Here is a 26,160-nt window from a genome sequence, read left to right on the forward strand (position 1 = left end):
TTCATAACTGAAGAATAGTTCTGTATTGGTAGCTTCAGCCTGGAGGAATTCTAGGCAGTTGTTGATTTGTGCTTTTCTTATAGGTGATCCTTAAAAGTCTGTTGATATAAAGAGGATGGCAGAGAGTTTGGCATGTTACCCCGTGCGTGCAATTAAGGGGTGTGTGTGTGTGTGTGTGTGTGTGTGTGTGTGTATGTATATGCGTGCACGCACAGCCTCCTGGCAGTTCGCCTCTTGCCTCCCATCTCTGCTCTGCAGCCAGAGTGACTGAAGTGTGAGCTGGACCAGCCTCTCTCTTGCTTAAATCCCTCATAGGTTTCCCCCGTCGGAGCACAGACCAAAGCCATGCTCATCTCCCTCATGCTTCAGGCTCCTCCCAGATGCCTCATCCATCCCTGTCCTCCGTGGACTTTTCACAGCCTTAACTGTCTAATGAATTGTGCTGACTGCTGTGTGGAGACTGTCTCTCCTGGTGGATTGTATGCTCTGCGAGCCCTGGGGCTTCCTCTCCCCCTGTCACCTGCAGAGAGTCTGACTACTGAGTGGACTGTAGTGCAAATCTGTGGAATAAACATATGCATAACTAGTGTGCATTTGTGGAATGGAGCAGTCAGCCCCTCATTCTGGGCGAGGGCTGCCAAACCCCGAAACCACCATGCCCTCAGCGGGTTTTCCACAGAGCCCAGAATGTTTCTCTGCCAGGTGCTGGGCTGGGATGGTTCTTGCAGGATCCTATTGGAGCTTCCTAACAACCCCACCAGGGCAGCTTCTGTTGTCCCCATTTTCCAGGAGGGAAGTAAGACCCAGAGAAGTGGAGTGGCTTATTCTCGGCCACGCAGCTGAGTCAGAGCTCAGGCCCAGCTGACTCAAGTCTTGTTCAGTCTTTAAAAAAAAAAAAAAAAATCACTCATTTAGAATGAGGAAATAAATCGCAACAAATTGTCTTTATTTATTGTTTTGAGATGGGGTCTCACTCTGTCACCATGGCTGGGGTGCAGTGGCGCAATCAGGTCTCACTGCAGACTCTGCCTCCTGGGATCAGGCAATCCTTCCACTTCAGCCTTATGAGTAGTTGGGACTATAGGAGCATGCCACCACACCCAGCTACTTTTTAAATATTCTGTTGAGATGGGGTCTCCCTGTGTTGCCCAGACTGGCCTTAGACTCCTGGGCCCAAGCGATCCTCCTGCCTTGGCCTCCTGAGTTACTGGGATTACAAGCATGAGCCACCATGCCCAGCCTTACAAATTATCATTATTAAAGAGCTGATACATACCACAAATACCACAGAATCCAGACAAACATCATAGGTTAATTAATTAACCATCGGGTACTCTTCTCTGATCCCTTTTCTCCTACATTTTTAAGCTGCATACTCTGATAGCCTGTTCAGAAGACAGTACTGTTACATCATTTTCTGTACAGAGAGTAGAAAGATAATTCAGTTGTTCTTCCAGCATGGTGCAACAAAAACTTTCCAGCATTTTGCTTGAAATTTGAAAAGCAATTATATGAAAGAATTTTACAGTGAACACATGTATACCTACCACTTAGAGTCTACCATTAACATTTTGCTGTACTTTATCATCTGTTTTTTTATCCATCCATCTATGCGTGCATCCATCCATCCATTCATTCATTCATCTGTCCATCATTTTATCTTTTTTGGGATGCATTTCATAGTAAATTGCAGATGTCGGTATATGTTTCTTCCAAAATACTTCAGTATGCACATAGAACTTTACCATCGCCCCAGAATGTCCCTTCATGCCATTTCCTGGTGTTTCCCACTCCACTCTCCCTGAGGTATTCACTGTTCTGATTTTCTTTCCACCATAGACATGATAGTTTCTTTCTTTCAATTTAAAATTGCGTGACTGTTACGTTGATTTTTTGAAAGGTTAACAAGTCATGTACATGGTAAAAATCTACAAGGTGTAAAGTTTTACAGATAGGAATAAATCCTCCTCTCTCCTCTGACGCTTGCTTCTCAGTGCCTTCCCTCAAAGGCAGCCATGGCCAGCAGGTTCTTATGTGTCTTTATAGAAATGGTTCATGCATATAGACACGTGTGTCTCCCAACACGCTAATACTTCAAGAGGATAGTAGCTCACCTGACACTTTGTTTTGTGCCTAGCTTTTGTCATTTGGCATTATATCTTAGAGATCTCCTCCTCTTTAGAGGAGATGCCTGCTGTTCTTTTCATAGCTGCGCAGCCTGGCTATGAGTGTGCTGTGTTTTATATAACCATTTCATTCCTTGTTTCCAGGCTTTTATTACCCTAAGTGGTGTTGCAACAAATGTCTTTGTATCCTTGTCTCTGTGCTTATGTTGTCCATCACTCTTTATTTCTTGGAAAGAAAGTAGATGTCCATTCTTAGTGAAGCAGTAAGTTCGATCATTTCCCCATGCCCTTTGCCTCCCACCCTTTCCCTCCTCCAGCCATTCATCCGTCCATCTGTCCATTTTTACATCTGCCTGTCTATCCATCCAGTGGGAACATTCACTGAGCGATCAGATGTGCCTGCCTACCACGTTGGACTCTGAGAATATTGTCCTCTACACCCTCGTTGTCTTTTGGGAAAAACAAGTGTGTCAAAAACTAATTCACAGAAGTGTGATAGTCTATGTTTGTGTGAGGTTTCAGGGCTGCCCAGAGGATAAAATAAAAACTCTTTAAAGCTCTTATTTGGCAAGTTTTTACTCCTAGCAAAGAATCCTTGACCTCAGCTGTTTTTAAAAACCACAGAGAACAAAAACAACAACAACAAAAGCCACAGAGATATGATGCCTCTAGTGGTATGTTTGTAAAGCAAATGAAAAAACTAACAGAGAACCCTGAAAGTGCTCCAGAACTGGGGGGCTTTGTCCTGAAGGCGTGGATAGCCCAGGCTGACTTTATGATCAGATCATCAGGCCTGAGCCTGTTGCTTGGCTTGACCAACCAAGCTGAGAGACAGAACCATGCCATTTCACATTCTGTTCCTTATTAAAAGATGATATGAGAAAGCAAGCGCATTGGTGGGATGGAAAACAGTTGTCATTTTTTGGCAGTAAAAAGGGAGAGCTAATTGCATAAGGGCAGGCTATTTGAAAACAGGGATGAGTGAGAAAGTGACTCTGGAAAACAAATTATGGCTGCCATTTCATGATTGGAACAAAGGTTTGCTGCCTCCATAGGATCTTCCTTGTTGCTTTTCTTTGGAGCAGTGAATCTGAGAACCTGGTAATTAGAAGAAAGAAATAAGATTCTCTTTCTTTGGTTCTTTTTTTGTCTCCAAACTAACTTATCCTTCCCATGCATCAAGATTTTGAATTTGCTACAAAGCAATCTAAAAATCTGTTGGCATTTCAGGGTGGAAACATAGCATATCTTATGATTCATTCGTTCATGCATGCATGCATGCATTCATTCATTCATTCATTCATTCATTGAGTGTGTTAGTTCGGTGCCTACATGTGCTGGGTTCTTGGCCAGGCTGCAGTGTGTCATGGTGAACAGGTGGGTGTGGTAAGCACATATAGAGCTCTCTGAGCTCACAAGGAGGGTTCCAATCCACAGATAACCAGCATGGAGTCATTACAAGCTGAAGAATGTGAACCATAGAGGGTTACAGTGGAGACACTGTTTAGTTCTGGTGGTCTGGGAAGGTGCCTCCTAGGAATTCATATTTTGGCTGAGTCTTAGATGAGAAGAGCTAACCTTACAGAGAGGCTGAGGAAGAGGAGAAGGGAGCAGTAGCTTACAATAATACTTGCTTCACAGATTGTTTGAAGATTAACTGTGAGACCATGAAGTCCTTGGCACATAGTAATTGTTCAGCCATGCTGGCCTCTCCCTTTACCTTTGTTGATTTTTTTCTAGTAGGGCAATCAGAGACTGGTTGTCATGAGGTAGGCAAGGAAGAAACCAAGGTTTACAGAAGCCAAGTGACTTCTCACATCATCAGAGGAAGCCCAGGATTAGAACTCAAAACATGTGCATTTCTGTCTGTTCCTGAGAGCTTATGTACTTGGCTCAGAGTCTGGAGGCTGACCTGTGTTCCCAGAGATGGAAAAGGACCTGGGACTTCCTAGGGGCAAAGCCTCCTAAGTCTTCCTGCAGCAGCAACAGCAAAATAAAATCAGAAAACCCCCAAGCTTTAGGGAGGCTCAAGGTTTTAGACCCAGTTGTGCATCTGTATATGTGTACTCTGGAGCTATTGAGTCCTTTCAGATTTTCTTCACCCATCAGAGGTCCGTTTACCAGCTAAGGCTCTTGAGTATGAATTTGGGTTACTTGATCTTCTGGGCATCCCAGAGGCAAGATGCGAAGAACGGATACTTGTAGTGGGAGGCAGTATAGCTTAGCAGTTAGAAGAGCAGGCTCTGGAGCCAGACCACCTGTGTTTGAATTCCACCTATGCTACTTACTAGCTGAAGGACCTTGGGCAAGTTACTTTTATGGATTATATGTCTCTGTATGTGAAACCACCCCAAAACTTAATGGCTTTTAAAAAAAACTTGGCTATTTTTTTATCTCTCATGATTCTGTGGGCCGACTGGGCTCAGCTGGGTGGTTCTTCTACGTCATGTGGTGTCGACCAGGGCTTGACTGAGCTGGACATCCAAGATGGTGCTCTCATTTATCTGGTAGTTGGTGCTGGCTATCCACTGGGACTTCAGATGGGATTATTGATCAGAATACCTCATGTGGCTTCTCCACCTGGAGAAAGCCTGAGCACCTGAAGGCACCGAGGCTGAGTGAGAGGCTGCTGAGTAGACTAAGAGATTTGGCTTGGGCTCCTGATATCTTTACTTCCTCTGTGTTTATTCACAGTGATCTCTCTTGTCCTTGCCCATGAAATCGGAAGCACACCTCTGCCCACCTGCTGTGGAAGAGCTTTGTGGAGTGGGCAGCCTTTGATGATACTGGGTGGTGGTGGTGTCATGCTTGCACACCCCTCAGGACTAGAAGTGAGGGTAGCTGCAATGACAGAAGGGTTCCCTGTTCATCTTTACCACCCCCTTACCTGGGGGTGTGGTAATGTTTTTACCACAATGGGAGGAGGTGTAATTTTTTTTCTATGGCTTTGGCAAATTGGCTGATTTTCTTTTTCTCTCCCTCTTCTGTCTTTCCTTTTTATTTAAATAAACATTTATTCAGGACATAGTGGATACTTTTCATTCTTTTTGGCAGAACCTCTAGTGTCTTCCCAGGTTTGAGGACTTTTGCCAGTCAAAGTGGCAGGGTGGACCTGTGTCAGAGTTCCATGCTGGCACTGGGGTCAGAGTTTCATGACTAGGGAGAAGAGACCTGTTGTCTCTGTTTTGTCCCTGCTCCCCATCTCCCCCAAACAACCCAGGAAATCCTGAGTCAGAGGAGATGATGGAAACTTCTTTGCTGATGCAGCCCAGAAGTGGATTCCCCATTGGTCTCATCTACCATTTCACATCCTTGTGTGTACAGCACCGAGGGTGTTTGCTCCAGCATGATTCAGGAATCCTGGCTGCTCTGTCGCTCTAGTAACGGGCTTTGCCTTTCCTTGCACCTGAAGACTGCCGCGTGAGCGCCCAGACCACAGGCAGAGTGTGAGCTGCCTTCTCTGCAGGGTCAGGGAGAGGCGAATAGAGATAGCCATGTTGCTGATGGCTGGTTTGTGCCCCATATTGAGGGTAAACTAAAGAGAAATCTGCATCCCAGGGATGTGTTCTCCAAGATTCCCCAGACTTCAGACAAACAGGGGATGTTTGTGGCCAGTATCAGTAGAAAGTTGATTTTTCTTACAAAATAATCTCTGCTCCACACTCTTTATTGCCAGAATCTAAAATAGAATCAGCTCTCTAAAGGGCTGCTGTCAAGTCTAGCTAATATCTGGCTCCAGTCTTGAAAGACAGCAAGAAAAGACAAAATTTGATGTTGAGTAAGCTCGGCCTTTAATTATCATCATGCATTTGCTACAGAGCCTGGCCTTGTTATCAAGTTATGTTCCTAACGGAGGTTAGAAAGTTCCCAAATTCTTTTTCGAAGCAGCCTCCCTGGTACTCATGTAGACACACAAAATCTCCGGGTTTACTGATCCTAATAATGCCATGTAATTAGAAGAAAAGCCTCTAAGTCAGAAGGATTGAACCACTCCTGGGTACGCATATCCCCTGTTCAAAATGTTCTCTGAAAATCCCCACCCCTCAGGGGAAACTTACCTACCCAAAAAATACCTTGTTCCAGAATTAGTCATTTTTGAAGAAGCCCTTTGTTTTCGATAATTGTAGAGTAATGTCTGTCCTTAAAAAATCTGCCTTGTCTTTCACCTTGGTCCTTTTGGTTGCCTTCTGCCTGTGCTCTGTGGGGTAGATACAGCCAGATGTTCTTGTGATTGAGGTTCCTGGGTGCAAACTCTGTTCACTTCCAGTTGGAAATGAGGCTGCATCTAAAGGCGGTGGCGATTGTGTGTAGCAGTGGAGCTGGTGTCCTGATGGCTTGTGAGTCCCCCTCTGGTCTGCTCACTTGATCCCCATAGCATGCCCAGAAGAGCTTTTCCCAGCCTCAGTGCTGAGTAGGAAACCCAGAAAAGAGGAGTGGCCAAGAGCTGCCCTACAGTGTCTGCCAGAGAAGGTGCTGGCGTCCTCCACATGGATGAAAAGAGGAGAATGGGTGTTGTCTAGAATGGGGCGTGGCCTTAGAACCCTTTCTTTGCCCTTTTCCATCCATGATGCATAACTGTTAGGAAGGCACCATCTCTGACACCTTGCTTTCTGGATTTGAGTGAAATGCATGGAGTGGGATGAGGTGGAAAGGGTATTTGATTACTTAGTAATGTGATACACACTTAAATTGATATATAATGTATCTGCTTATGGTTATGCAGTTAATACGTCTTCATTGTAGAAAGTACAAAAAAGTTCAAAATAGAAAATACAAATTCTCTTAACTTTTTTTATTTTTTTGAAACAGGGTCATGCTCTGTCACCCAGGTTAGGTCACTGCAGCCTTGAACTCCAGGACTCAAGTGATGCTCCCACATCAGCCTCTGGAGTAGGTGGAACTACAGGCTTGTGCCGCCATGCCTGGCTAATGTTTTTTTCCATTATTTTTAGGAGAGACAAGGTCTTGCTGTGTTGCCCAGGCTGGTCTTGAACTCCTGGGCTCAAGCAATCCACCCACCTTGGCCTCCCAAAGTGCTGGAGTTACAGGCATGAGCCGCTTCACCCAGTCTCCACTGTTGATTTAAGGAGAGCCTTCTAATGTGTCCTAACCTTCAAGTTTCTTCATTTCTTCTTGAAGCCTTCAAGACTACTTCAATCTTTCTTTTTTCACCTTTTCGCTGACTTTTCCTGTTTGCTGAGGGTTTATAGCAGAAAAGCTTTGAAGTTGGACAGATCCATTTCCTAGATGTGTGACCTTGGGCAAGTTTTACAGCCTCCCTGAGCCTCGGTTTCCTCATCTGTAAAGTGGGGAGAATGATACCTGTCCTCAAGTTCACTGTGAAGCTTGCTGGGGATTGTGGGTAGTGTGGAAACCCTGAGAGGTAAAAGGTGTAAATTCAGTGTTCTCTTTTTTCACTTCACTACCCCTCACCCTTCTCTGTTCCACTTGGTTTCTCATAGTCTTGATCCTCCTTCTTAAAATTCTAGCCAATTTAGTTTCTAGCAGATCAAAAAAAGAAGCTCATTCCCTGGGTATGAGAAAAATATCAACATTTATTGAACATCTACCACTACTGGGCATTTTGTTGTCTGCTTTACATAATAATTGCAATACTTGCGACAGCTGTGAGAATCAGTTTCCTATCTGACAGGGAGCTGAGGGTAGGTAGCTTACTGGGGGTCACGTGCACCTTGGAATGCTTGCTTGCCCTCACCCCCACCTCCACAGTGTGGGGTCAGGACCCCTAAGCAGTACTGGTGGTGGGGTCCACCATGCCACATAGTTTAATTTCTCTCCCCTAGTCATCATCTCATGTGGCCCTTCTGAGTCAGGAGAAGCCATATTCTGCTGCCTCAAATTGCTCGTACATTATGAGGGGAAAGGATGGAGCCCTTGTGGGGGTGACATTGGCCTTTTGTGTTTACCTACTGGGTGTATCTATGTGTGTGATGTTCATCATGGTAACAATGGATATTTTTTCCATTGCACATCTGATAACTTGCATCTCAGATCCTAATTAGGCCTTTATCGCTCCAAAATTACATGCTCTTACATGCCTGTGATTATCTCAATAGGATTAACGGTCCCTTGCCCGTAAAGATAATTGAGATCCCTCATGGTGGCATATTTTTATTGCTGCAACATCCTCTCCAACCATCCCTCCACACAATCTCTTACCGTTTTCCAGTGACTGCTTTTTCACTTCATTCGGAACAGGAAATGTTCAGGGATCTCTGAGAGGCAGAATTCTTCTGTGATTATGCAAACCGTGGTAACCATTATGCATTTTTTCTCCCCTCTCCCCCTTCTCCTGATGGTAGGTGCCCGGAGATTTGAGTCAAACGTCCGAAGACCAGAGTTTGTCGGATTTTGAAATGTAAGTCCACAGCCTGTGCTCACAAGGGGTCCTTTAGAAACTGGACTCTGATGTTGGCTTCTGTCCCAGAAGACCACAGGGGGAAACAGAAATCACTGTTGAGACCCACACAAGGTTGATGTGGTTTTTGTAGAGCTGGTAGGAGTCGCTCTCCTACAGCCTCAGTCTCGCCCTCAGATGTGTTTTTTCTCACCCTTGGGTATTTAAAAACATTTTTTTTTTTTTGGCTGACATTTAGAAGTTGGAAGCTATGACATAACACAAATTTCCTTTATTTTCTTTAAAAATGAGACGCTTGTCCCTGTGAGGCCACAGTCCGCTGGAGCTGAGTAAAAGCTATCCCCTTTGCACAGGGCATGTGCCGTCCAATTGACCACAGTTCCCGCTCTTTGCTGTTGCCTGGAAGTGACCGACTTCACTCATTTTATGATCTGTGTGGCCCCTGGGTTATTGGAAACAACAGTAGTCCATGCCTTGGTCAGATTTTTGATTGGGTTCGATTCTATTTGGTGCCTCTGCTGAGCCACCTGTAGGGAGAGATTAGTTGGTCATCAGACTTTTTTTTTTGAGATAGAATCTCTGTCGCCCAGGCTGGAGTGCAGTGGCACGATCTCGGCTCATTGCACCCTCTGCCTACCGGGTTTAAGTGATTCTCCTGCCTCAGCCTTCCAAGTAGCTGGGATTACAGGCACACACCACCACGCCTGGCTAATTTTTGTATTTTTTACTAGAGATGGGGTTTCATCCTGTTGACCAGGCTGGTCTCGAACTCCTGACCTCAGGTGATCCACCCACCTCGGCCTCCCAAAGTGCTGGGATTACAGTTGGGAGCCACCATGCCCAGCAGATTTTTGTTCAGGATTTCTTGGGCTTTGGACAAATAGATCCCTTAGGCTGGTAAAGGAAATGGGATAAGTTGTCTCCTCTCTCATTCATCTCTGGCGAGTTTAAGGTTCAGCAGCCGTTGGGAAGAAAAGCCCGGGAAAAGTCCCTTCTAGAGCAGGCAGGGCTGGGCCTTGGAAAGAGCATCTCTTCAGAGCCAGGCTGGCCTGCGTTGAAATCTCAGGCATCAGTCCAGCCATTTGACCTCACTGGGCCTCACTTTCCTAATTTGTGAGGTGAAGGTCCTGATGCGAACCTTGCAGAGCTTGTGGTGGCGATGAGTGAGATTATGAAAGGCATGAGCGCATCACGGGGCTACTCATGTTGGGGCAGCTGCTGGGGTCGGGGGTGGCGGTGGCTGTTAGGCTGATAGGGTGAAGAGGCTGAGGTGGGTGAGAGGTGAAGGATGAAAATCAAAGGTGAATTTGCCTGCTGTGGGCTTGTGGGCAGGGGGAGCACGGCATGAAGAGGCTCCTGGAATGGCAGAGTCCGGTGGAGGGCAGCTGTGGGAAGAAACTGGGAAGACAGGAGAGAGCCACAGAGGGGAGTCCCAGACACGAGGCTGGAAGCACTCATTATTAAAGCAAGAATTCACCCATGTCCTGCTGCAGGCCGGTGTCCGGGCAGGTCCCTAATAGAGAGGATGAATTAGCCATGGTCCCTGCCCTCAAGTGGTCTCTGCCTGATCCAGGCCACGTTGTCTCTCCCCAGAGATTTGGAACCTCCCCCAACCAGTTTACTCATCTACACTAAAGCCAGAGGCAGCAATGGCACCATTCCCCTCTCAGCATGGAGACCGAAATCCTTTGTGGAGCTTACGAAGAAGGCCCTGACTCACCTCTGGCTTCGTTCCCACCCTTTCCCACTCCTCTCCCTGCCCCAGCCATCCTGGCAGTTCCGCTCCTCTAACCCACTTGGTCTTCTCCCTTTAGGATTATTATTTTACCCACTTAAATCACTTGTACACAGCATCGCCTCTGTGCTGGACACTGTTCTAACTCACTCTGTCCCTACAACAACCTTCAGAGATGGGCGTCTCCTCACGGATGATGAAATTGAGCCGGGATTCAAACCCAGGCAGTGCTGGTCTAGACTCAGTGCTCTTCACAAATGCTTATTCCCCTGCCTGAAGCACCTTTCTCATCCTCAACTTGGCTAACTCTAAATATTCCTTAAAGCCTGGCCGAAACATTGCTTCTTCAAAGAAGCCTTCTCTGGTGTCCCAGACCAAAGCAGGCCCTGGAAGTCACTCTCCTTAGATCCAGTGTTCCTTTGTGGCACTTACAATAATAGTAAATAATTTATCTGTAACAACTATTGGCATATATACACCTGACAGCAAAGCTTCAGAACATATGATGTGAAAAATCAACAGAAATGAAAGGAGAAACAAACAGCTCTACAATAAGACTTGACTTCAGTACCTCACTTTTATTTATTTATTTATTTATTTACTTATTTAGAGATGGAGTCTTGCTCTGTCACCCAGGCTGGAGTGCAGTGGCACTATCTCTGCTCACTGCAAGCTCCACCTCCTGGGTTCATGCCATTCTCCTGCTTCAGCCTCCCGAGTAGCTGGGATTACAGGTGCCTGCCACCACACCCGGCTATGATTTTTTTGTTTGTATTTTTTAGTAGAGACAGGGTTTCACCATGTTAGCCAGGATGGTCTCGATCTCCTGACCTCGTGATCCGCCTGCCTCGGCCTCCCAAAGTATTGAGATTACAGGCATGAGCCACAGCCCCCAGCCTCAGTACCCCACTTTTAATAATGGATAGGATAACTAGACAGAAGATCAGTAAGGGGTTAGAAGATTTGAACAACATGAGAAACCAATTAGATTTAACAGCAGAATGCACATTCTTCTCAGGTGCCTGTAACTTTCTAGGAAAGACTGTATGTTAGGCCACAAAACCAGTCTCAATAAATTTTTAAAAATTGAAATCATCCAAAATATCTTCCTTGACCACAATAGAGTTAAATTTTTTTTTTTTTTTTTTTTTAAGATGGAGTCTCACTCTGTTGCCCAGGCTGGAGTGCAGTGGTGTGAACTTGGCTCACTGCAACCTCCGCCTCCGGGTTCAAGTGATTCTCCTGCCTCAGCCTCCCAAGTAGCTGGGACTACAGGCGCGTGCCACCATGCCCAGCTAATTTTTGTATTTTTAGTAGAGACAGGGGTTCACCATCTTGGCCAGGCTGGTCTCGAACTACTGACCTCAGATGATCCACCTGCCTCAGCCTCCCAAAGTGCTGGGATTACAGGTGTGAGCCCCTGCACCCAGCCCACAACAGAGTAAATTTTATGGAGATTTGTCTCTCTCCCATGTTAAAACTGAATGCTCCAGAAGAAAGGGCTGTCTGCTGCTTTTATTGCTCTATCTCCAGTACCCAGAGTAGTAGCTTCTCAATAAAACTTGTTTAATGAGTGAGTGAAGGAACAAAAGGATGAACAAGTGAACATCTAGGAGGGAGATGGGTCACTTAAACAATCAATTTCTGATACAGTTTGGTCAATGCACTGAAAGAGAGAACCATTTAACCCAGGCTGGGGTAACCTCGCTCTAACCCTGGGAGGTTGTCCAGTCCTCACCAATCCAGAAAAGTTAATAAAAACCAGAGTGCTAGTTATATTTCTGCCTTGTAGCCTGACACAGAAATGAAAGGAGAATGTTCTAGGCACTAATACAATTTCAGGGACCTTTCCAGGAGGAAAGTGATTAGATACACAAACCAGTTTTGATGGCTCAGAATTGCAATGTACAAATTGCATTGAGCCCTGGGGAAGTGATCAATGGGGTTTAATTTACCTCTCAAAGGAGGTCAGCTCCTCTGCTCAGAGATGAGAAGAAATGCTATTTCAGGAGAGACCCATTACCTGAAGGGTTATTTTCATTGTGAAAATGAAATGGTCTTTACTCTAGAGGTTGTGAGAACATTGAGTCGTGGAATCTTCCATCACCGGTGTCTCAAATTGTGTTCCAAGCCCAGAAGGCTGGCGAGTTTTTATGAGCTGCTCTTGAGAGAGAAGGAGAGCTCAGGAGAAAGCATTTAGCCCTGGAACAGCTCTAATTAGAGGCGAAGGCCGGGACCTTACAGCCCTTCCAGAATGGTGCAGCACCGTTTTGATAATTATTACAATTGATCTTGAAGTTTCAGGGACAGTCAGCTTATTCGCTGTGTGTAATTTGGATCCAGCCAGGTTCAAATGTGACAGTGACGTACGAGTTAAGTTTAAAGTCATCACATAAGACAAAACAATCACATAACCAAAATATCTGTTAAACATGCCTCACCTAGCCCACGTGAGGTGAGAAATAAATGATTTTACCATAGGTAAAAGCATGGAGCTGTGCGTGGTAGGTGCTCAGTCAATTATTTTGCATTTGAATTTAAACCTTGGTGTATTGGACCCATATACACAGTGTTTTTGGAAAAGTTGAAAGAGAGGTATTTGTACCCATCAGCCTGGTTTTCTAACTTGTCATTTTCTCTGGTCCCTCCCTCCTCCCGTCCTAAACAGCTGTCACCCTTGTTGCCATGAGTGTTGGTCTCCTGAGCTCGTTTGTGGAGTCTGATCTTAAAATGGGCTCAGGGTCAGGGTCTAAAGTCAGCTCAGTGAGGAGGCAGCGTGACCGCTGGGTGCTCCAGAAGCGCTGGGCATTGCTGTGTGTGACCTCCTGTGATCGCCTCCTTGGGGCTTCCGCTTATTATCTTCATTTTCAGATGTGGAGACTGAGGTTCAGATACATTATGGGCCAGATCACTCCATAAGAACTGAAGGGAGCTCTTTCACATTCCAGAGTACAGATTGTGTGTGTATGTGTGTGTGTGTGTGTGTGTGTGTGTGTGTGTGTGTGTGTGTGGAGAGAGACAGACTGAGTGATGACTTGTCCTTTAGCTTGCCATCAGGTGTGATGTAAGTTGTCATAAATTGCTTGTGCATAATACCTCTTGGAGGAGAAAATTGTCTCCTTTCCTCTTTTTTATTTTTTATTTTTTTGTAAGTTAAAATGTCTAATGTTGGTCTCTCTCTCTTCCTTTTGGTTAGATCAAACCGGGCGCTGATCAACGTCTGGATCCCCTCAGTGTTTCTCCGGGGCAAAGCAGCAAATGCATTCCACGTGTATCAGGTGAGTGCCTGGTTTTCAGGTGGACATCACAGCTGGGTGGAAAAACGCCCATTTGTCATGCTGTGGTGCTTTTTGCCTCTTGGTGGTGGGGCGCTGTGATTAGGAGGCTATGGCCTTCCAGACACCCACATCTTAACTGCCCAGAGGCCTTGCCGAAGAAGTCTGTGGCTTTCAGTTGGGCAGGGGGATATGGTGGGCCTCTTCGTGCCAGTCAGGCTCTTAGTGTGGCTGCTGTGGAATCTCAGCTCAGACTGCATGAGCAGAAACGGAGATGTGTGTTGGCTTGTTTTGCATCTGAAAAGTCCAGTGGTAGGTCGGGCCTTGGGCATGGCTGGACCTGCCATCAGGAACCTGCTGCCATATCCTGTGTCTGCTGCTTGGTGACCCTCTCAGGCCAGCTGTCTGTGGGTTGACAGGATGACCCCAGCAGCGCCAGGTTCTCAGCCTGGAAGGGCGGGTCTCACTGGTGTGTCCTGGATCTTGAGCCTCTTCCTACACCTTGGGGTTGGGTGACGGACTCTGTGACTGGCCTGATTCAGCTCATGTGACCACCACTGTCGCCAGGGTGGGCGTTTATCTCACCTGACCACATGTCTGAGAGTGGGGAAAGGAGATTCCCCAAATGAGAGCCAGAGAATTCTTTCCAAAAGAAGGGGCAATGGATACTGGACAAGCGGGACCTGTAGACATCGCCTCTGCTTCCTTGGGGTATGGATAGCCGCACCCAGGTGGGCATTGAGTGTCTGGGGCAGCGAAATGTGTGTCTGCTTAGGAGGTGATTTTACCCAATCAAGGGGACTCCATTTCTCCATCTCCTCTCTGATTTTCTGAAGCCTCTTTTAGCCCTGCCCACAACTCGTCTGCATGTCTGTCTTCCTTCTCCTCCTCTCTCTTACCACGGACTCTGATTTCCAGGCTTTTGTGTGCCCTTGTTCTGGGACTGCTTTGTTCTCAGTGCTGAGCCCCAGCTGCTTCCTGCTTCTCCTGTCTGCTTGTGCTAAAATAATTGTCATTAGGTTTTGTTTTATTCCCCATGAGCTCTCTGCAAACCCTTGGATTTTGTTGCCATTTTTCTTAGTGAGAAATTGACTTATTGAAGAAATTTTCTTGGCTATTAAGATATTTTTCCCCAAAGAGTGGGGTGTTGAAGAAAGGACACTGAACTTGAAAGCGGAATCCCTGGTTTAAATCCTGTGACCTTAGATGAGTCTTAGTTTCTTCAGCTGTAAAATGGAGACAGTAATCTATCTTGTAAAACTGTTTTGAGATTAGAAAAACCTGGCCTGCAGTAGACACTCTATTCATTTCTCACCTTCCCAAATGACCGCTGTGCTTGGTCTCAGGTCTAAGCATAATATGCACATCTTACTGGAAATCTTAGGGACAGATGAGCTAGACTTTGGCATGAGAAGTTTGTTTTAGTTTGACACGTTCAGCTGGGCAACAGTCATAGGAGAATCTTGAGTGTTCATGTTGTTCCCAGCTCTGGTTTAAAGGGAGAATTAGATATGGATTTTCAAAAATCCTCTTCTCTTTGTTTCTCCTTTTGTCCCCCGCAAACCCAACTTTCTTATTTGACCCTTCAAGTTCTGCATTGTGGTCATCAGAGAGCTGGAAGGTGCAGCCTGGAGGAGGAAAAAAGTACAGCAGACAGCTCTATTTTAGAGCAAAATTAAAACATGTTATCACTTGAGAGGTTTCCTTGACCTTTCAGTTTTGACTTTTCCCCCTGCTCACCCCATGAAGCAACTTGGCAATTTTTAGCTCCTGAAAGTCAGCTATGAAATGAGACGGACCTTAGCAAATATGCCGTTGCCTGGGAGATTGTTTCCACAGTGGCCACCGTGGCAGTGAAGCCACTCTCTCCCCGTCCTTTACTGTGTGAAGCTCTCATGGGTGCAGCCCTGCTTCCAGCCAGCCTCAGGCCTGGCCGCTCTGCATCGCTGGGAGCAATTGCACTCCACGCCTTTGGCCTTCTGCAGCCTTCCTGATGCTGGGGTGTGTGAAGTGGTGTCTCTTGCATGCAATTATTTTTCTCTTTTTAGCGAATGATGCTTCTGATTGGTGCCTGCAGAGCAAAATCAGAGCATGTGTTTGGAAGCATTTTAGAAATCCTTTATTGCCATGTTTTTACTTTATATAAATGATATTGCATAGAAGGTGACTCATTTAAAATACTGGTACTGTTGAAGAGTACTTATTTTAGAATTAAAAAAGTATGCTGGCCAAGCATGGTGGCTCACGCCTGTAATCCCAGCACTTTGGGAGGCTGAGGCGGGTGGGTCGCCTGAGATCAGTAGTTTGAGACCAGCCTGGCCAACATAGTGAAATCCCATCTCTACTAAAAATACAAATTAGCTGGGCGTGGTGGTGGGCGCCTGTAATCCCAGCTACTTGGGAGGCTGAGGCAGGAGAACTGCTTGAACCCAGGAGGCAGAGATTGCAGTGAGCCGAGATCGCACCATTGCACTCCAGACTGGGTGACAAGAATGAGACTCTGCCTCAAAAAAAAAAAAACAAGTATGCTATTTAATTCCACAAAAGATTTGAAATAATTTCTAGAGAAACGTCTAAAAAAGAATGATAAAAGAGAGGTTAAAAAAAATACATCAGGGTCAATGAAAATGTAAACTAAGGGTTTAAAAGGAAAAAGCGGAAAGCATATATATGTGTTACGAGATTCTACACAGTTGCACTCATTGATTTATGAATTTCCTGTGGGCTTCCTGGCAGCCATTGTGAAAGGGAAATGTGGTTATTTGGATAATTCTGTTGCTAATGATAAGAAAATATGTTAATTCTTTAAAAGAAGCTGTAAAAGAAATTTCCACACAGGATTTGAGATTAAACAATAAAAAAGGATAGAGTAGACAATCCCCATCTACATTCCCGTGACAGCCACTGTCTGGTTTTGTAAGATTTCCCTTGAAGGAAACCAAGGGCATAACCCCAAAGTGAACATAAATTCGACTGGAGAGCCAAGACATGTAGCTTTCTCAGGAGAGCGGTGCTCCCTGGTACTGGAGCTGCGCTGTCTGTACCAGAGCTCCTAGCCATGTGTGGCTCTTGAGATTTATATTAATTAAAATGAGATTTATATCAATTAAAATGGCTCATGCCTATAATCCCAGCACTTTGGGAGGCCGAGATGGGTGGATCACTTGAGGTCAGGAGTTCAAGACCATCCTGGCCAACATGGTGAAACCCCATCTCTACTAAAAATACAAAAATTAGCTGAGCGTTGCTGTTGCATGCCTGTAATCCCAGCTACTTGGGAGGCTGAGACAGGACAATCGCTTGAACCTGGGAGGCAGAGGTTGCAGTGAGCTGAGATCGCGCCACTACACTCAAGCCTGGGCGACGGAGCGAGACTCTGTCTCAAAAAGAAAGAAAGAAAATGAAAGATTCGGCTCCTCAGTTGCACCACATTTCACATGCTGAGCAGCCACATGTGGCTGATGGCTCCTGTTCTGGACAGCACAGATCTGGAACATTTACCCCACACACAGAGGTCTGCAGGGCGGCTGCCTTGGAACAAGCTCTCCTAGCGTGTGGGATGGCAAGACGGTGTTGTATGTGCTAAGTCAGGATTTAGAAGGACCACACTGGCCATGAAAGGCCACATGCTGCAGGGAGAAGGGCCCCCCCTTTTTCAGCCCTTCATGGCTTCCACCTCCTTGGAAGAGGAAGTCTCTGTGTCACTCTCTTACCTCTCATGTCCCTCTGATCTTTCTTAAGAAAAACAGCAAGGCTGGGATCAATGCCTTGGGCAGGTGAGAAGCCTAAGGTTAATTAGATTTTTTTTTTTTCTGTATTCATTTTTACATTTGCCTCCTAGTTATGACACAGAATTCTATTTTTCCATTTACCATGGTGATGTACAGTCCCCCTTTAAAATATATTTTAGGTAAAAAGGAAATGAGTCAGCTTAAAGAAAGCTACTAAATAAACAATCGTGAAAACAGTCCAAAGTTTAGCATGATGCTCTATGAATGATTGATATTTGGGTAGCACTATAAAGGAACAGATAGACTGTGATTAACAAATACCAGTATAATAATTAGTAGCCACCTCTCACTGGTTTGTGTGTTGTGTAATAGCTCATTCAATCCTTGTAGCCATCCTGTGGGGTAAGAAACTCTTACCCCAAATTTTATAGGTGAAGAATCAAAGGCACAGAGAAGCATCTCATTTACTGACATGTTTTTCAGCCCCCAAAGCAGTCTCTGACAAGGTCCTGGTCTTTAGAGATTCTGTGTTACTGAAGGAGGGCTGAATCAAGCTCTTTAAAAATCCTAAAAGCAGCTGTGCATGATGGCATGTGCCTGTAGTCCCAGCAGCTCCAGAGGCTGAGATAGGAGAATTGCTTGAGCCCAGCAGTTTGAGCCTGCAGGGAGCTATGATTGCATCTGTGAATAGCCCCTATATTTCAGCCTACGCAACACAGTGAGACCCTGTCTCTCCAAAAGAATGTAAAAATTAACTGGGCATGGTGGTGCATACTTATAGTCCCAGCTACTGGGGAGGCTGAGGCAGGAGGATTGCCTGAGCCCAGGAGTTTGAGATTGCACTGAGCTATTATAATGCCACTGCCACTCCGGCCTGGGTGGCAGAGCAGGACCCTTCTCAAAAACAAACAAACAAACAAACAAAAAAAACTAGAAGCAGCTGGGACAGTCACCCTCATTCCAAAAGGCAAGGCCCAGCTCAGCGAAGATCTCACCTGCATGGGCAGCCACCTACACCCCTGAGATGGTAGGCTAAGGGCAGGCCTGCAGCCAAGCCAGGACTTTTCCATAGGACCTCTCTGGGTCCACTGTGGTGCACACATTATCCAGCAAGCCCTCCACATCCAAGAGCCAGGCTGAGATGGTTTGCTTTGGAAAGTTGTCAGAGCAGTTGCTGGTCCACAATAACTTCTGTGGCCGTCCAGTATCTCAGGACATCTTGTTTGAGCAATGTCAGGGTCCCAGAACCTGCCTCCGGGTGGCTGCTTGAAAAAGTCCTCCGGCCAGGTGCGGTGGCCCATGCCTTTAATCCCAGCACTTTGGGAAGCCAAGGCGGGTGGATCACCTGAGGTCAGGAGTTCAAGACCAGCCTGGTCAACATGGTGAAACCCCATCTCTACTAAAAATACAAAAATTAGCTGGGCATGGTGGCACACGCTGTAATCCCAGCCACTCGAGAGGCTGAGGCAGGAGACTCACTTGAACCTGGGAGGCGGAGGTTGCAGTGAGCCAAGATTGCGCCATTGCACTCCAGCCTGGGGGACAAGAGCAAAACTTCTCAAAGGATATAAAATGTCATCCTACATGCCAAAGAAATTAAGGTAATTCCCCTGCTATGTGCAGTCACAGAGCCCCCACTACTTGTATCGTGGAAAAATCTGGAATTATATTCGGCACAGAGGATTCTAGCAAGAAGTGCTGTGCATTGCCAAGGTTGAATGCAAATTATTGCAAAAAGTTTGTGTTCTTGTGTCCTGAGAGGGAGCTGAGGTGTGTTCTGCCACTGAAAATAAGAAATGGCGGCATTTGACTACTTTTCAGGGCAAAGTAATATCTGGAGAGTTCCTGATTTTAAGTTTTTCATCCGTGAGTACTTCTTACACGGTAGGCTGTGCTGATGCATGGCTGCTGGCAGGCACTAGCCAGAGACAAAATGATTAAGGAGTGTCAAATAAAATGGAAAACAAAATTAAACTCAACCCAGTACCTTGTTTTGCTGGGTTTTTCTCTTTCTCTTGTTAACACACATTTTGGTTTGATTTTTCTGGCACTTCCATATGACAGAGTTAAATTTGTTGTTAATTAATTTCTAGTTTATACCTTTGCAGACGTTTGATCTCACTCCCCAAATTCCCTGACTCCAAACGGGTTTGAGATTCACTGTCTTTTTTTTTTTTTTTTGAGACGGAGTCTCGCTCTGTTGCCCAGGCTGGAGTGTAGTGGCGCAATCTTGGTTCACTGCAAGCTCCACCTCCCGGGTTCATGCCATTCTCTTGCCTCAGCCTCCCGAGTAGCTGGGACTACAGGTGCCTGCCACCACGCCTGGCTAATTTTTTTGTATTTTTAGTAGAGACAGTGTTTCACCGTGTTAGCCAGGATGGTCTCAATGAGATTCACTGTCTTAATATCCCACTCAAGTGTCTCTAAAGGTATGTTAGGCCTTAAAAAAGCTCACCTATTTGTTTTGTTCAACTATTACAGCCATCAGATTGGTATGAAGTAATACATCAGTGTACTTACCTGAGATCTTAGATCTTTCCCTTTGAAAAATACCTTCAGTGTAAGTACATTTGGAATCAGTCTTCCATGTGGGATAAATTTCAGCCTTTGCGTCTAGCGACCACAAATGCTGGCTGTTGTACAATATTTCATTTGCGCAACAGAACCGATTCGATTAGATCTCCTTTGTAAAGAGGGTTGCTTTGTTTCAGCAAAGCGTTTTTTTTGTTGTTGTTTTGTTTTGTTTTTTTTTGAGAGGGAGTCTCGCTCTGTCACCCAGGCTGGAGTGCAGTAGCGCAATCTCGGTTCACTGCAAGCTCCGCCTCCCGGGTTCAAGTGATTCTCCTGCCTCAGCCTCCTGAGTAGCTGGGAGTACAGGCACCCATCACCACACCTGGCTAATTTTTTGTAGTTTTAGTAGAGACAGGGTTTCGCTGTGTTAGCCAGGGTGGTCTTAATCTTCTGACCTCGTGATCCACCTGCCTCGACCTCCCAAAGTGCTGGGATTATAGGCTTGAGCCACTGCGCCTGGCCGCGTTTTTTTCTTCTAGAATAAGTTCTGTTTCCTAGAGGCCACAGGGTGTTGTCTTGGCCTGAGGAATGTTGGTATCCCAGGAAAACTTGTTCAGTATCTGAACTCTTCCCATCCCCCATCCTGCAGAACAAAATCACATAGCCTGAGCGGTTATTATTATTACTTTGTTGGAGACAGGGACTCGCTTTGTCACCCAGGCTGGGGTGCAGTGGCACAATCATGGCTCATTTTAGCCTTGAATTTCCAGGTCAAGCAATCCTCCTGCCTCAGCCTCCTAAGTATCTGGAACTGTAGGCATGTACCACAATGCCCATATTTTTGAAGAGACAGGGTCTCACTATGCTGCCCAGGCTGGTCTGTGACTCCTGGTCTCAAGTGATCTTCCCACTTGGGCCTCCCAAAGTGCTGGGATTACAGGTGCAAGCCACTGTGCCTGGCCTCTGGGGACTTTTAAAGGTTTAATCCAGCTCAGCATATTTATATATGTAATGCAGGAAAAGCGTATTATTTTTATATTAATAATAGATCACAGCGTCTTGGCAGGCTGCATGAGCTTCAGGTGGTTTGGAGGATGGTGATGTTTTTGGACTTCAGGCTTTGCATTTCTCAGCTCTTCCTTTTCATCCTCTCTTAAGATAGCTTACCCCTTGGGCCCTCAAGTTCTCTTTTACCCACAGCTCTGTCTTTATGCTTGCTTCCTGTGTAGCTATGCAGAGAGGGAAGAATTCATTAAGTAGAGAAAGATGAAATGGTTGGACCGAGTACAGAAATGGGAACTGCAGCTGCAGTGATGTGGGCTCTGAGAAGCCTCTGCCTTAGTAGATACCATTCCAAATTTAGGGGAGAGAAGGACCCGTTCTAAGGCTGAAGCATTTCTCTCTTGCTCACACCTGGTCCTTCCTGTCACACCTGTTGTATACCAGGTAGACAGGAGAGCCGGCCATGGACTGAGGCAGCCGTTTGCTGTTTGATTTGTGAGTTTCATCCCAGCCAGTGTGGGCTCCTGTGCTGCAGGCCAAGCCAGACCAGGGGAGCACTTGCCCTTGTTCTTGCTGTGTCTCTCCTTGAGAGCTTTCCACCCCGGCATTCTGAGGATCATAGCACATGAACCCCCAGCTGTTCCTGGAATGCTTAGGGCTCCCAGGAAAGCCTGATGTAGGTGAAAACAGAAAGCCAAAGGCAAAATGCTCTCCCCTTCCTGCTGGACATATGTGTCACTGCTGTCCTCTTTCTGCTTTATCTTTCCAAATAGGAAGAATTTTTAAAATTTCCCTTCCAGTATAAAGCCTTTATTCATCCCAAAGCTGTTGATCAAGGGTCTGCTGTATGCCCAGCATGTGCCAAACCTGCAGAACCAGTGGGAGCCAAACTTGACATTGAGCTGACCGTCACCAGTCTCACTAGTTTAGCAAGAAGGCAGGCTGTGTGGGGTAAAGGTAGCCTCGCTCTGCAGAGAAAGGAACAAGGAGGAGGGACGGGACACCACTCACCTTGCAGCATGGATGTGACCGTGTGTGATGACATATGAAATGCTTGGCCCATAGCTACTCTGTGAATGTTACCTTTGTGATCTCATAACCACTTGACTTGTGATAAGCAATTAAGCCTGGAAGGAAACGTAAAAAGATTTTCCCCTTGTTGAATCAAATGTCTCTGGGCATGTCCCCGTGTTCAAAAAAACTGTATGGAGCATCTACTTCACCAAGGGCTTTACAAGGGCTGCAAAGAGCAAGATAGCATTTTCCTAAGGTATCTGGCACCTGGTGGGGAGACAGGACCTCCATGAAAGCAACCGAAGTTCAAGGGTGTTTACATGAGGCTTTGCGGAGGGGTGGGAGAGCCGGCCATCGGGTAGGACGCCCCAGCCTCTGCTGCAGGCTGTTTAATGCACATTGCTGCTTAATTCTTTCAGCAACCTATGGGGTAGGCACTGTTTTCATGATCCCCATCTTATAGATGAAGCAGCTGTGACTCTGGGTTGAATAAGTCCCTCTGGGTCATGCACAAGATCCTGCCTCGTGCCTCTGTCTGCTCCATGTTGCTCCTCACCCAACCACCAAGGCTTACGCTTCACGAGTTTGTCTCAATGAAATGAACCTGTTTCCATAACATGTTTCCTGAAAGGAATTCTGTCACTCTCTCATTGACCCGTCACTCATTGTCACAGCTGCCGTGGGCAGCTGATACTGATGACAAGGTAATATTTTCACACGGGAGAGAGCGCTGCGAAGACGAGAGTGTGGAATTGATGGGTCCCTGGGAATGTGACAAGTCTGTTAAGGTGGAGACCTTTTCAGCCTCATATGCATAAAGTCTTTGCGTGTTAGGCTTTGAAGAAAACTTAGAGCTCACGTGTGTGTGTGTGTGCATACGTGTGCATGTGTTTTTGTGTGTGTTTTGAAAGGTACATTCAGAATTATAATTTTTTACTTGGAAAGCTAAAGACATGGGCTTTGTAAATAGTCTATAGGTAGAGGTGGACACACCCTCTTGGCAGGTGAACTGTCTGAATTTTTATATTTACTTTTTATATGAGAAAATCAAAAGAAGTGTTTTGCACTAGATCATACTTTCAGTAGCAAACAAAGTGGAGGAATTGGTGACACTTCCTGGCCACTCATGTTTCTGCTGTGTCTCAGGGCTACCTGGCTCTCTGTCCCTTTCCTGACTCCTTCTGTGCCCAGAAGTAACCCATCTGGAGAGCTGCCCAGTGTGTTTATCAGGCAAGGGCTGGGGAGGTTAGAGCATGTTGTCACATTTGCTCATCATGGAGATTGGCAGCTTTTGTTTTGTTTTGTTTTGTTTCTGTTCTGTGGCCACAGTTGTCACTGAGTATTTGGTTTTGGTTAGGAAGGGAGTGTTGGGCCTGGGCAAGGTTCATCTCATTAGCTAAGTTCTAATGGAGAAGGGGAATATGAAATAATCATTACAAGTGTGGGGAATGTCTCAAAACGGGAGATAAAAACAGTGAAGGGCATAGCCAGGTCACTCTTGCTGAAGTGGTGGGATCTCCTAACTGCAGGCAAAATACGTTAGCAGTAATAACTGTCCTTCCTGGAAATGAAAGTGCTGGGGAAGAGACAGGTGGCAGAGGGTGGGGTACAGGGTGGATATGGGAGCGAATAACAGGGTCCTGACTTACCGAATGGCAGCCAGGGTGCAGTGATCTCTCAGAAGAGGCCTGAGGCTACAGAGAAGGGAGCCAGGTGAGGTGGAGACAGCAGGAAGGATACTGTGGAGAAGGAAGCTGAGGTGTGAACACAGAGGAGTGGCTCTGTGAGAAGTGACAGGGCCCTCGAGACAATGGCACCTTGGAAGCAACGAAGTGACGTGAGTGTTCATTGGTGCGCTGCTGTGCAGAGGAGACAGCTTGTTCATCCTCTCTCCTGTTGAGTCGTCTTGGAGGTGGGCAGCATGTTGAGCATACACAGGCGCTGGACGGTCCTCACGCCAGGCGCCCTGCCCCGCACTTCCTGCATCAGCCTGTGGCTTTGAGAGCCGCCTTGCTGAGAGTGGCCTTACTCACTTACCGCTCCTAAATGGTGGTGTCCATTGTTCTAAATGAGGCGGAATGTAAATTATCATACAGTCATCCCTTGCTATCTGGGGGGGATTGGTTCCGGGACCCCCCATGGACACCCAAATCTGAGGGTGCTCAAGTCCCTCATATAAAATGCCATAGTATTTGCATATAACCTAAGTGCATCCTCCTGTAGATGCTAGGTCATGTCTAGACTACTTACAATCCCTAGTACAATGCAAATATGTAAATATTTGTTACATGGTATTGCTTAGGGAATAATGACAAGATAAAAGTGTGTGCATGTTCAGTAGAGATGCACTTTTTTGAGTATTTGTAATCTGTGGTCGTTTGAATCTGTGGATGCAGAACCCACTGATACGGAGTGCTGACTGTATTAAAAAGTAAGAGAGGTGTTTGAGCCAGGTGTGGTGGCTTGTGCCTGTAAACACAGCTACTCAGCAGACTGAGGTAAGAGAATTGCTTGAGCCCAGGAGATCGAGGCTGCAGTGAGCTATGATCACACCGCTGCACTCCAGCCTGGGTGACAGCAAGACCTCAACTCTAAAAGCACAAGTAAAAAAGTAAGAGTAGTGTTTGGAAATCATCCTCTTTTCACCAAGTCATATTAACCGTGGCTTAAGTGGGACCTTCTAAGTGTGATCTCCATATCCCATCTTCACCTCCACCGTTACAGAAACAAAAACATGAGGAAGAGGAACTTGCTAAGCTACTGATCTGTGATTCCCCCGGTCGCTTTCCTTTTCCAAGTTCCCTGGTTGTAGCCAGCTGGTCTTTTCTGCTCCCTCACCTGAAGGGAGATTTCTGGTAAAAGTAGAAGTCCTGCAAAGACATTTTCCTGCCTGGCCGTTGTTTTTCAAAAGCTTGGGATGATTTTGTTTGTTTATTTGTTGGTATGTATGTATGTATGTATTTAGAGACAGACTCTGTGTCTCCCAGGCTGGAGTGGAGTGGCACACTCTTGGCTTATAGCAACCTTCACCTCCGGGGTTCAAGCAATTCTCCCACCTGAGCCTCCTGAGTAGCTGGGATTACATGTGCCCACCAGCATGCCCGGCTAATTTTTTGTGTTTTTAGTAGAGATGGGGTTTCACCATGTTGGCCAGGCTGGTCTCGAACTCCTGACCTCAAATGATCCACCTGCCTCAGCCTCCCAAAGTGCTGGAATTACAGGCATGAGCCACTGCACCCGGCCTGTTGTCTTTTTAAAGAGACTCCTTTGAGAAGACAGCTAGGGGCTAAGGGCTCCATGGCAGGCCCCAGAACAAGAGAGACCTCCCAGGGAGGCAAGGCTCCAAGTCTGGGCAAAAATTCCAGCTTGCTTGTGTGCCCTGGGAGCAGAAAACCAGGACCCACAAACTGGCAGTGAGTGGGCCACTGTCTGCAGGTTGGAAGTCCTTTCTGCAAGGTATAAGCGCTGTACAAGCGCCACACTGTCCTGAAGGCTGGGGAGTGGGCAGGACCCCAATAATGGCTGAGAGAGCCTTGCTGCCCACTCGGCAGGACTGCCTTGGAGTCTCGATCAAGATGCACTCAGCAGCTCCTTCTGGCACCATTGAGTTTCATACTCACACACAGCATTTCTGATGTGTTTGGATGAGGCCTTGTAATTACACAGCAAGGACAGGTTGTCCATTTGCCGTCACCTACTGCCTGGACAGAGTATAAACTTAAAAAACTTTCTAAAATGAATTAATCCACCCATGAAGGTCTCCTCGCAGGCAGGTTGGTATTGATGTCTTGGGGTCCTGCACTATGCCAGGCCCAGCGTCTGGCCCCATCAGACCTTCCATCCCACCTGATGATTGGGGCTGGTCTAGGATGTTACCTCCCACATCCAGGGGAGGAAGTGAGGCCTGGTGAGCGGACTTGGTCAGGCTGACAGGGAGATGGACTCTCCTCCCCAGCGGGTCTCCATGGGGAACAGATGGCACCTGCCCTGAACTGCCACACCACACACTCCCTGTGCTCCCCAACCCAGGCTGGGAATGCCCACTCTCTCCTATACCCAAAATAGTTATATTTATTTTTAGGGATGTTGGAAAGGGATGCCTCTTAAACCCCATCTCCCCTGGGGAGATCATCTTGTCGGGAAGAAATGGCAGGACCTCTTCCCTGTACAGCTCGTCCTGGGAGCATTGTTGGAGTGGGGGCCGTCTTCTGAATGTGGCCAGGGCCGTACTGTCGGACACATGCATCTGCCTCAGTTAAACAGGCTCTGAGGATGGCCGCCTGGCTTGTCCTCTGGTTTGAAAAAGACAACTACAGCCCCTTTGCATCAGCCTGTGGGAGGTAGGGAACCCAGGACTGGGCAGGCTGTGCTCTGTTCAGTTTCTGAC

General features: G+C 46.5%; 1 protein-coding gene across 3 annotated transcripts in view; it reads left to right on the plus strand.

Moving 5' to 3' along the window:
* SNX29 (sorting nexin 29) overlaps positions 1-26,160 on the plus strand; it is a 593,890-nt gene that overhangs the window by 410,064 nt on the left and 157,666 nt on the right. For all 3 annotated transcript variants that reach the window (XM_034939805.3, XM_034939806.3, XM_055099501.2), the window contains 2 exons: positions 8,450-8,505; positions 13,437-13,518. In XM_034939805.3, coding sequence (XP_034795696.1) covers positions 8,450-8,505; positions 13,437-13,518 — 138 coding nt within the window. The remainder of the gene's footprint in view (positions 1-8,449; positions 8,506-13,436; positions 13,519-26,160) is intronic.

This window comes from Pan paniscus, chromosome 18 (assembly GCF_029289425.2).
Source record: "Pan paniscus chromosome 18, NHGRI_mPanPan1-v2.0_pri, whole genome shotgun sequence".
Taxonomy (NCBI): domain Eukaryota; kingdom Metazoa; phylum Chordata; class Mammalia; order Primates; family Hominidae; genus Pan; species Pan paniscus.